Source organism: Dromiciops gliroides, chromosome 6, assembly GCF_019393635.1.
Source record: "Dromiciops gliroides isolate mDroGli1 chromosome 6, mDroGli1.pri, whole genome shotgun sequence".
Lineage (NCBI taxonomy): Eukaryota > Metazoa > Chordata > Mammalia > Microbiotheria > Microbiotheriidae > Dromiciops > Dromiciops gliroides.
In genome coordinates, this window is record NC_057866.1 from 88,797,108 (window position 1) to 88,809,553 (window position 12,446).

General features: G+C 37.1%; 1 protein-coding gene across 5 annotated transcripts in view; it reads left to right on the forward strand.

Annotated features, from left to right (window-relative positions):
- KIAA0232 (KIAA0232 ortholog) overlaps positions 1 to 12,446 on the forward strand; it is a 102,694-nt gene that overhangs the window by 64,528 nt on the left and 25,720 nt on the right. The window contains exon 1 of one of the 5 annotated variants that reach the window (XM_043971039.1): positions 11,051 to 11,127. The exons of the other annotated variants lie outside the window; for them this stretch is intronic. Within the exon in view, the coding sequence (XP_043826974.1) occupies positions 11,086 to 11,127 (42 nt within the window). The 5' untranslated portion in view covers positions 11,051 to 11,085. Of the gene's footprint in view, positions 1 to 11,050; positions 11,128 to 12,446 lie in introns of those variants that run through there. 5 annotated transcript variants of the gene reach the window in all.

Below are 12,446 nucleotides of genomic sequence, written 5' to 3' on the forward strand. Positions count from 1 at the left end.
GTGTCTTTGGATTTTTTCCCTCTGGTGGGTAATTTGCTTTCAGCAATAACAATGATAGATAGATAAATAGATAGATAGATGGATAGATAGAGATAGATAGATAGAAAGACAGAAAGAATCATTTTTGAAAGTAACATATATATATATTCATCACAATCTTTCATACATACACATGAGTTAGTGAATGACTTGAGCTAAACACAAATATGTACAAACACTGAAAATTACCAGACTATAGATTACCTGTGTTATATATAAACTGCAAGTGAATTAAAAGCCACCTTCCCTCAGCTTTCTTAATACCATACAGCAGAAGTAACAAATGATTGCTGGATTGGTGGCCTGGTTTTTTTTTGGCCTGGGAAGCTAAGAATGATTTTTACATTTTAAAATACAGTTTCCAGATCTCTGCCCTTCAGAATCAGAAGCACATGTATTTGCAAGCATGCACTAGCATGTGCCTCCAGCATAAAGGTGCTTCATACCTCATTATTTAGGTAAGCTAATGGACTCCAACCAAATAGATACTGGTAGCCCAGATGCCAAGTTTATAAGGATCTTGAGATTTCTATAAACTGGTCCTTTTAAATTTGTAGGAATACTTCTTTTAATGAAGAAGATACATTCCAATAGCACACCTAGTGGTCAAACTTGGTTACACAAAGTAGAAATAATGTAGGAGACCCAGGAAGATGTTCTAAAAAATATAAAAAGGGTTGTTAAGGGTAACACAGTTAAGTAATAACATTAAGTCTAACTAAAATAGCATCACATAGGCCAGACTATATTAAATAATATAAATTTTCAAAATTAATATTTTCCTTATTATATTTTGAGTAATGTATCTTTAAAAAGAGCTTAAAACTATACTAAGACTTTTGGCATGCCCTGTATAAAATAGTCAAGACATAATCTATGTTTTTATTTTTTGTTTTTACTGAAAGTCTTCTTTCCTTCATTTAGCTGGTATGTTAGGTGAAGGATCAGGAAACAGATATGGCTGTGGCTCTTGTAGCTATAGGCTTCTTAGCAATCCCATGAGATCTCCACATCTGTGACACTAGTCAGGCCATCAAGATCTGTCAGCATTTGCTAGATAATCCTGTGGCCTCCTGTCTCAGAACTGAAGTTGAAATGAGCCCCGCTGGTGAGATAAGCTGTGACTCCCAGGCACTACCAGGTATAGAAACTGTTACCTTTCTTTGCCTGTTGCTAGCCCTATCTGGGACCCCAGTCCTAGAACTGGCTAAGTCATAGAAGAAGGACAGGAAGGGGGAGAGAGAATAAAGAAATCCAACAAAATCCCAAACAAGGAGTCAGAAGACAGGTTCTAGTTCTGGCTTTAACACTTTGTCCATGTAGAAACGTGTAAGTCATTTAACTTCAAAGGCTCAGTTTCCTTATCTTTCAGATGGAAATAATACCCTGTTTCCCAACCTTACAAGAGTTACTTAAATAAACATCAAGATCCAATAGAAAGAGTTCCTTGGCTGTTCCCCAAAACTGCCTTGACTTACCTGGTAGATGGCAGCATAGCTATCTCTTTACACACCCAAGAGTAGCCTGATTGTACTATCAAGTTGTTGTTTGGGTTTTTTTAACTCTTAAGTTCATTATAAAGAGCTTCATTTTCAGAGGATTTCATGGGAATTATGAAATTTTAGAACTGAAACAGATCTTAGAGATTTTTTAGTCTAACATACTCATTTGTCAGATGAGTAAACTGAGAGAAGATTTCACAGAACATAGTATAGAGTTTTTGAGCATTTCTATTGGTATATGTAGAAGATTCTAATTAGATATATGTCCCTACAGAACAAGGACTATCTTTTCTTGTATCCATTATGTTGAATGCTTGTTTAGCCGACTGTTTGGGGGAAAATACCCTTTATACATATAGAGATCAATAGTTTTCAAAGCAGTTTGTCAAAGTATCTTCAAAGAACCCTCTAAGGTTGGTTCTTTGGGTTTATTTTCATCTAAGACAAAAGGAGACTGAGACAATGAGGTTCAGTGACTTGCTCAAGATGATAAATCCTGCTAGAACTTCAAACCTCTTTCTCCTGACCTTTCGTCCAGGCCTCTTTCCAACACATCACCTGTCACCAGCACTGCACTGATCTGAATGTATTCTCTAGAGGATACAATTTGGGTGTCTTTGCAAGCATGTAGGTATCAGAGTTTCACATATTTAGTAACAACCTAGCTTGTTAACCTACTTAATGGAAAAGATTTGTTTGTGACAAAATCAACTATTAATCTTGCCTTCCTCCTCTTTTATTCCCCATCGTATTAGGTAAAGCTAGATCCTTAGTATCAAAGATTTAGATCTAAAAGGCACGTTAAAGGTTATCTTTCCCAGCTCCCTTATTTTACAAGTAAGAAACCTGAGGCCTGGAGAAGTTAAGTAATTTGTCCAAGCTTTAGAGCTCATATTTCTTTTCCTGGGATCTTTCTCCTAGGCTTTTTCACACAGCTCCCTGCCCCTCAAAAAAGGAGAGTTATTGGTCAATTTTGCATTCCAGGACTTGCTACCTTAGGGAATTTATTGAAGAGTAATTCCTTAAATATTTTCACTTTGATCATCACAGTGATGTAGCTAGAATTCTGCCTTTAATTGATTTTGGCTTTTTTTTTCTGTTAGAAGTCATTTTTCCTTCATGAAATAATTATATTAAATGTGTAATTCTATAAAATAATATCTTAAAACAGCCTAATCTAATTATATATTAATAAACTATGGCAAAAGGTGAGCTTCAGGGAAGAATGGAGTAAATGTCATTAAGGGTCGGAAAAATAAATTTTCTTTTCCAGGGCCACATTAAAAAAAAAAAGAAATTTAATATGTAAATTTCTCTGAGTAGAGAAATTTGGAACATTTAATTAATTTTAAAGAACCATTAAAATTTTATTCAATAATAACTACAAATAGTAAATATGTTGTTCACTTTCATATTATAAGCTGTTAAGGAAGATATTTTTGATGAGATAAAAGAGAAGCAGAAGGAAGAAAGGGGGAAGAGATTTGGGAAGAAGCACAGAAAACTAGTGGAAATGGGAAATAAATGAAGAGGAAGAAAATACAGAGAAGGCTGAAATAGAAACAGGCACACCCAGGTTAGGCTGTGGGAGACAGAAATACAGACCCAGAAAGAGGGGACAGGGCACAGCACCATAGGAAAGAAATTTAGTAAGTTCCAAGATGAGTATTAGAGAGTAATTGTTTGCATTCACTGAAAAATAGTATGGCCCAACCTAGTTTACCTTTAAATTTTAAATGTAACTTCCCTAAGTATACAATAGCACAGTGGAGTGGAAAACATGCTGGATTTGAAGCCAGAAGACCTAGATTTGAATCCTAGTTCTGCCACTTAATGTGCATTTGAGCCTGGCCAGTTTGCTTGTTCTCAATTCCCTCATCTGTAAAATGAAGGGAGTGGAGTGGATCAGAGGTATCAGGTGTGTACAAGGATTCCTGTTTGCCTACAGTAGCCTGAACTAGATTAAAATGTAATTGGAAAGTATTTAACAAAATAAAAATAAAATAAAGCATAGTTAATATTACATTGAAAAACTAAGTCTATATGGGGCCAATAGGATTCCTTACATACAGATGAGTAGTCCCCATTTCTGTTTTGGAGGCTGACACCACTGAACTAGATGATGTCTCTAAGGTCCCTCCCAGTTCTAAATCAATGATTATGTGAGCCTCTCTTTTATCTCTTTCAGAAAACATCTTAGTTACTGAATCAGATATGAATCTAACAGGAAAGAAATTCTCCTTTGTTTATTTCCAAGTGAAAGGAAATAATTACTTTTTATAAGTATGTTAAAAGCCAGGGCCTAATTTTCTTTTTCAGGTGTTACCATGAACTAACGAGAGAAATGTTATTGAATTATTATTAAATTAAGAACTAATTCTGAGGAGTCAAAAGCTATCTTCTCCTACCAGCTGAAGATGTCTTCTTTTTCTCTTCCACTTTCTCACCCTGGAGGATATATGTAAACAGAGGCTGGGATGTAGAATATTGACACATGTAGAATATTGACAAACCTCTGTGTGTCTTATTATAAAGCAGAATTGCATACATCTCAAACCATTTTCATTATGTTTACATTGTTCGAATTCCTCTTCTTTTAAAAATTTTGACTTGAGTTCTGTGTATTTCTCAACTGAAAATTGAGAATTATTGTGTAGGTTATTTGTACAGTTACAGAAATTATCCCTTAAGTGTTTATCTTTGTCTAACAGTAAGTATTGTCTTCATTCTGATCCAACTCTGCTTGGTTCACTTAGCTTATGTGTAGCTCACTCCTTATCTAGAAATGAGCCTAGGTTTCATAGGATTTTTGTGAGGAAATCCTTAAAGGACTTTAGATATGAGAGCCATTGTTATTTTTATTGAACCTAGAGGGTGTTGGAGGCCTTACCCTGTTAAATGGAAGGATGGATCTAATGTTCTATTATCTTGGGACCCACATTTAAAATTCTGACTCCACAGAAAGGGCCTCAGACTTAAAACAAAATCTCTAACAATTGAGATATTATCTACATAGTGTACCTAGAAAGCCATGCATTCATTAGACAAGTATTTGTCATGATCGATGGGGTAATGAGGAGTAATGTAGCTAGAGAAATGCTGATGATAGATGAGGTGATGAGGATGAGGTGGCTACAGAGAAAGTGAGTTGTTCTATGGCAATGAGTGGGTATTCCTCAGCAAGAATTTATTAAGTACCTACTATGTGCCATTTGTTAAATATACAAGTACAAAAGTGAGATGATCCTAGCCTTCAGGGAGCTTACATTTTACTAAGGTGATACAACCTAGTCACAGTCAATACAAGATAATCATAATAAATACTCAAACTACAATGAATAAAGACATACAAAGCAATGGGGCACTAATAACTGGGGCAATTAGGAGAGATCTCTTAAAGGAAGTAAATACTTAACAAGTTTAGCCATAATGGGAGCCAAGAGTTCCAAAAGGCAAAGGTCATCTTGTTCCAAACAGACATATGGAAGTCAGAAATGGCAGGTGGATGAAGGGAGTAGCCAGACTGGATAGGTAGAGACTAGTGCAAGATTGTGATGGGTTTTAAATGCATTTGTATTTTCTGGTAGAGGAAATAGGATACCTCTGGCATTTCTGAATCAGGGCAGTGACATGGTCAGACCTGTGCTTTAGAAGTATTAATGTTGGGGCAGCTAAGTGGCACAGTGGATAGAGCACTGGACCTGGATTCAGGAGGACCTGAGTTTAAATCCAGTCTCAGACACTTGCACTTCCTAGCTGTGTGACCCTGGGCAAGTCACTTAACCCCAGTTGCCTCACCAAAAAAAAAAAAAAAAAGTATTAATGTGGTAGCTCTGTAGAGGATGGATTGGAGATGAAAGAGTAGGAGCAAAAAAATCAACCAGGAGGTTGATCCAACAGGAGGCTTTTGGAAGACAAGGCAAGAGACTGGCTCTACTGTGAATTACTCACTGTTGTATGAACATGTTCACTAAGTACTGTGAGGTCATAAGGCAGCTAAAGGGGCTTTGTTTAGTTTTTATGGGTGTATTATAATGCACAACCACAAACATTTATTTTTTCAGTGTATGCTATGTAGAAAAGTGGGTTAAAAAAAAAAAGTGGGTAGAGGGCCAGCCTTGGAGTAAGGATCATCTGAGTTCAGTCTCTGCTTTTGACACATAGTAGCTGTGTGACTCTATGGAAATCACTTCATCTCTGTGCCCTGTGACTGGCTAAAGCTAAGATACTAATGAGTTGCTGATCTACACGAGTAGAGGGAGTTTGCAGACAGCAATGAAAGAGCATTAATAAAACATTTTCAAAGGGACACAGAGGGAAAGGAGCTTCATTATTCAACTGCAAATGCTCTCTCCACAGTTAGCAGTGATCTCTTAATTGCTCACTTTCATAACTTGTTGTCAGTCCTCATCTGCCTTGACCTCTCTGCAGCATTTGGCAATTGACCACCTTCTCCTGGATGTCCTTCCCTCTGGTTCTCTCCTGGTTCTCCTTGTCTTACTGCTCCTCATTCTCCTTACTGGTTCTTCATCTGTGTCTCTCCAACTAATAGCCAGTGACCGCGCCCCCCCCCCAACACTATGTCATGGGCTCTCTTTTCTTTTCACTCTACGTTCTCTCACTTTGTGCTCCTTAGCTCTTAGGAGTTCAGTTATCATCTTTGTACAGACAGTTCTCAGATTTATATACCTAGCCCTATTGCTGGGCACTTTCTCTTTTCTTTTTTTTTCTTTTCTTTTTTTTTTTTTGCAGGGCAATGAAGGTTAAGTGACTTGCCCAGGGTCACACAGCTAGTAAGTGTCAAGTGTCTGGGGCCAGATTTGAACTTAGGTCCTCCTGAATCCATGGCTGGTGCTTTATCCACTGCACCACCTAGCTGCCCCCCACTTTCTCCTTTCTGAGCTCCAGTCTTGTATTGCCAATTACCTTTGAACATCTTGAACTAGATAATCCATAAGCATCTCAAATTCAACATCTTCAAAACAGAATTCATTATCTTTCCCCATAATTTCTTCCCTCTGAACTTCTCTGTCACTGTTGAGGGCACCATCATCCTCCCAGTCACCCAAGCCATCAACCCCAGTGTCATCCTCAATTCCACATTCTCACTTACCCAACATGTCTAGTCTTTTGCTAAGTCTTGCAGTTGTTACCTTCACAGCACTTTCTGTATACATTCCCTTCATCTCTGTGAATACCAGCCTGGTACAGGTCACTGTGTCGCCTCATGTGCAGACAGTTTTAATAGGCTAGGCCTCCTGGCACCATTCTCTCCCTGATCCAACCCAATCTCCACTCAGCTGCCAGGTGCACATCCTTTCCTCATTAAAGTCTAGTGGCTCCCCCCTTCTACCAGGACTAAATATAAATTGGCTTGGGCCTTTAAAGACCCTCACAGCCTGGTTTCTTCCTACCTTTCCAGTCTTTCTTTCCTGTCACAGCATTTGACCATCAGGCTCTTCTGCCCAGGAAGATTCTTGAATGTGACACTCCATCTCTTGACTTTGCACCTTTGCCCAGGATGTGCCTGGAATGCTCTGCCCCTCTCCCCTCTGCCTCTTAGCTGTCCTGGCTTCCTTCAAGACTCAGATCAAATCTTACCTTTTTCAGGAGGCCTTTCCTGATTCCCTAAGCTACTAGTGCCTCCCCTGCCTCAGATTTATTTTCCTTAGGTCTGTCTCATTTTGTATTTACCTGCTATTTACATATTATCTCCTGCATTAGGATGAATTTTATGAGAGCAGGGATCATTTATATATTTTTCTTTAAAAAAAAAACTCTATATGACAGCAATTCTTAGTTTCTTAGATGGTCATTCATCTTCCCTGGTCTTTTTTTTTTTTCTTGCGTCTTAAAATGTTAGCAACTTGATGGCTATATTCATAATTTTCTTTGAAAAAAATAAAAGATAACTGGACTTCCAGTCAAAAGAAATGGGTTTGAGGGGCAGCTGGGTGGCATGGTGGATAAAGCACCAGTCCTGGATTCAGGAGTATCTGAGTTCAAATATGGCCTCAGACACTTGACACTTGCTAGCTGTGTGACCCTGGGCAAGTCACTTAACCCCCATTGCCCCACCAAAATAAACAAACAAACAAATAAACAAATAAAAGAAATGGGTTTGAATCTCAAATATGTTGCTTAGGGGCTGTGTGTCTATGGGCAAATCATTTTAACTTTTAGGGCCTTAGTTTCGCTCTCTAAGATAGGGATACTTTAGATAATTTTAAGATATGTTTTAATTCACAAAATTGTGATTCTGTGAAGAATAAGACAACAGTCTTTGCCTTCATGGAGAATCTCAGAGTAAAATGCAATGATATACTAGAGTTTCTGCCATTTTTTTCCTCCTACACACACAAGATAAGTACTTTTTTATTGCCTTTGATAGTAGTAAGACAATGTTAGTACCTGACAGTGGAGCATGTTGGTTTTGACTTTTGTAAATTATGATTTGATATTCAATGAGGATTCAAAGCTTACTTGTTCTAAATTTAAATTCACAATATTTCACACATAGTAAGTTATAATCTATACCCCAGTATATTCCCTATGCATGATCAGGAGCCAAAAAAGTTGATAACAAATAGAGTGCTTAATTACTACAGTGAAGCCCATATTTGCCTTTTCTGGCTTTGACCCTAGTAGCACTAACCTATATAAACCTAAAGATTTGTGGTCTGGTTCCAAATTGTTAGCCTCCCCAGTCCTTTCCCTTTATTTTTCTTCCAGGCCTTCTCTCCTGGCTTCTCTTGCTTTAAAACACAAGTTCCTGGACCTTAGAATAAGAACCCTTGGTAATGCCTTTCTCCCTTCAGTTGGATGTTCACATTCAGATGAAGAGAGTTCATCTTCTCCTTGAGAGAAGCCATTTCTCCTGGTCCCTTGTCCCCAGTGGCTGAAGCTCCTTAGTGTTCTTCTGGCACACTATGTTTTAAAAAAAACAAAAACTTTTCAGAAGACTTCATCTTTCAGTATCTCCACAGACTGTTCTCTTTCGTCTCCTTTCTTATGCTTCTGAAGAGAAGAAAATGGGGAGGGGGAATGATTCATTTTTGTTCCCTCCACTCATGGCCTTGGGCATTTGCCAAAGTTCCAGGGTTACAAAACTAGGAAACACTAACTAAATAAGGTAGGCTTTCTCTCCCCCCACCAAAACCTGTGATAATCTAAACTCCTTCAGTAATTAAGGACAGTTTAAAAAAGAAATAGTAATATGTTAAATAATAGCTTATATTTACAGTTTACATGGAATGTCAAAAAATAAGAGATTTTCAGGGAAAAAGTGTAGAGAATTTAGAAGTTTGAGGGAGGCTTGAAAGAAAAAGAAGGTCAAAGGGAATAGGTATATTTTCAGAAAAGTACTAGTTTTTTCCCTTCCCAGCATATGAATAAATTTCCATATATCCAAAATTTTTGGTTAATTTAGTAATCTGGCTAAGTAAATGTTACCATACATACAATATGTGGATTACTGATTTTCAGTAAATTAGAGAGCAACAAAATGCATTTAATACCAAAATATGAACAGTACTAGAACTTAGAAGGGTCTTCATAATTTTTAAATGAATACTAGTGGGCATGATGTGGCATGGAATTTAGGGTCAAATTGATCATGAGTCATCCCAAAAGAATTACAAGACTCAGTGACTCAGTTTCCCAAGTTTTATTACAATACTGTGAGTGACCACAGGGAGAGAACTAGAAAAGTGGAAAGGTATCTCTCAAGTAAGAAAAGAAAATACAGTTATATTTATAGTATGAATAAATTTATTATCAGTCTTATTATAATAATCTCCACCTTAGGGAGATACAGGGGAAAGTTTATCCTAATTTGGAGTTCCTGGGGGCTTAAGCCAACCCCTGAGGCATAGAGGTGTGTTTTGGGGGTTTACATGTCATAAGGTGAATCTGGGGACAAATTTAGCCTTTTCTGTGCATGTCACCTTTTGATTCCCATGCTTGGTTTCAAAATATTTTCATTTATCAGTTGAATTTCTATACCTTGTCTGTGTATCATTGTTATAGTTAAGGTCTCTATGACCTGGGTCTTTATGTTCTTGTTATGGGTGCTGATTAATGTGGGTTAGGAGAACCTAGGCCCTGACTTGTATTAATGAAGACTCAAGTCTTAAGTTATCCATTAACTGGGGTCTGAATTCCTTTTAGAGCTCATATCTAAATTAAAGCTTAGGTCTTAGGTTTTTCTGTTAACCCCTTTTTTTGCTTCCTACATCAGGCAGATGGGTGGTGGAGTGGATAAAGCACTGACCCTGAAGTTGGGAGAACCTAAATTCAACTCTCACCTCAGACACTTACTAGCTGTGTGAGCCTGTATTTGCCTCAAACATCCAGGGCCATCTCCAGTTGTCCTGAAGTATATTTTACCACTAGACCCAGATGGCTCTAGAGGAGAGAGTAAGGTCGCTAACCTTGCACAGCCCACCCTCACTTAAATCCATTTCACTGCAAGTCATGATATCACTTCCCTAAGTCCTGGTTCTCTTAGAGAAGAAAGACAAACAACAATTGAATACTGGAAACAATTTGAATGGATGAATGAATGAAAAGGCATTTATTAAACTCTGCTCTGAGCCCTGCTTTGTACTAAGTGCTGGGGATTCAAATTAAACAAAAACAAAGATAGTCCCTGCACTCAAGGAGCTGATATTCTAATGGGAGAAGATAAGACAAATTACAGAGTGGTAGTCTAGGGAGAAGTGAGTGTGGTAGAGGGACCTCCCAGGGTATGAATCTGGCTGCAGATAATGAGTATTTATACTCCAGTAATGGAGTATGTGCAAGGTTAGTTATGATGAGGGCTCCCCAATCAAAAGCCATGGGGCCCAGGCTAAGAGGCCATGCATGGGGTGGTCACATGATAAACATCAGTAATAGTATTTTTTTTTAAAGCTGTGGTCTGGTAATTTGTGTTCTAGATAAACAAGAAATTTTAAAAAAATGTGAATATTTGTTTCATTAACTTGGTACCTGTTGCACTTTAGTATTACTCATTCCCTCTGAGAATGTTTGCATTGTTATGGATCATCAACCAGTCAGTTAAAATCATATGTTTACTATATGTTAACACGGTACTGTAAAGATTAAGATAAATGATTTAAAATACAGAGTCAAGCAAAGAATCCAAGAATATACATATAAAGCTTATTTTTAACCCAGACTGTTAGGCTAAAATCATGCTTACAGTGGATGTATTAAAGCAAATCAAAGCCCTAAAACCCTGCAGTCTTGATTGATAGAATAGTTACATTACTGTTTGGTATGAAGCAAAAGCCTGTGATAAGGCACCAACAGTTATATCAACATTCAATCAATTGTAGTCACAATCATTTGAATACATTTAGCCTTTCTGAGGTGATGTGACACCGAGCTGCAGGCATTTGAGAGTACCAAAGCAGAGGAATAAGCGATCCCTAGAGGCTGGCATTCTGCCCTGGAGACTATTTTTTAGCCCAGGCTTGTGCTACAGAACAGAATGCAGCATGTCAGCTGACTCAAGTATTAGTTTCAGGATCAGGAGGAAATGGAGTGTAATTCCAAAACTTGTCACTCCTTGAAAAGTATGGTAAGCCAATTTTTTCATATGGAATTATTAAGTTGGAGTGATGGCAACATTTGGTGCTAACATCAGCCACAGGTTCTTCTTTTAGGTTTTTCATGGTCTTTAGCGGGCAGCAGAGTAAAACTGAGAGAAAGATTTGGGGCTCTTTTCCCTTTCTCCCTCTCCTTTTCTTTATACAATCTATTACATCTCACACATGAAATGTGAGTATTGATTTTTAATGTTCATCTTTTCAGTGTTAATGCATTTCCAGCTTCTTAATCTGTGTAACTGTATGTTACTTATTTAGGTTATTTTTAATACCAGTGCTAAGTCATTTTAAGTTAAGCAAATGGTGTAAAGTTTTATTTTTAGACCCTCAAGGTTCCAGTGATGGTGATGAGTTAGAGAAGTGCTTTGTCATGTATGCTTGTTCTAATTGTTTTAAAACTGGAAAGACCTGTTTAAACCTCTGGTTTAAATAGGACTTTTATCCTTCAGATGTAAGCCTGATGACTCAAGTTTCTTAGAAATATATCTACTTATATTTATTGATTTTCTGGATTTTGTTTCTCCTTATTTTTTGAGAAATGCAGTCACACATATTATACATTTTTTGATGAAAAGATATTTAGCTACCTGCTTTTTTAAAAATCCCACCCCCTACCATATTACCAAGATTTTAGCTACTGATTGCTCTTTGCTTTCTCTAATCTGGTTTCTACCCTCAGCTTTCCATGATTCCCAATTCTTTCACCCTTAAAATGCAATTAATTCAATAATAGCTTTACAAGTATAAATATTTTAATTGAATATTTATAAAAATAACTTGCTGTCCTTTCAGACGTTGGTTTAAATTTTCTGTTCTGCTGTCTATATATCCTGTTTGTTTGTTGTTGTTTTTTTTTAACTAAAGGTTATATGATTCTAAAGGTCAGGGATTGGGTCTTTTTGAATTATTTTTGTATCATGCTTAATACATGACAAATGGCTATATAATTTTACCCATATTTTGTTCATTTAATGCCTTATTTTGCCCAGTGAATGAGATCATGTTCTTTAATAATAATGAAGATACTGGCATACATTGCTTTAAGCTTTTCAAACTACTTTATATACATAATCTTATTTAATCTTTAGAATACTGTTAGGTAGATGAAGTTCTCCCAAATTAGAGACAATGAAATTGCGTCTTGGGGAGTAAGTAACTTTCCCCATGGTCACATTGCTTGAGTCAGAGGGGAATTTGAAGAAGTCTTCTTAACTCACTCGTACTTTCCATTATCAGGCTGCCTACAAGAGATCTTTTATTTCATATGATTCACATAACTTTGTGAGGTAGG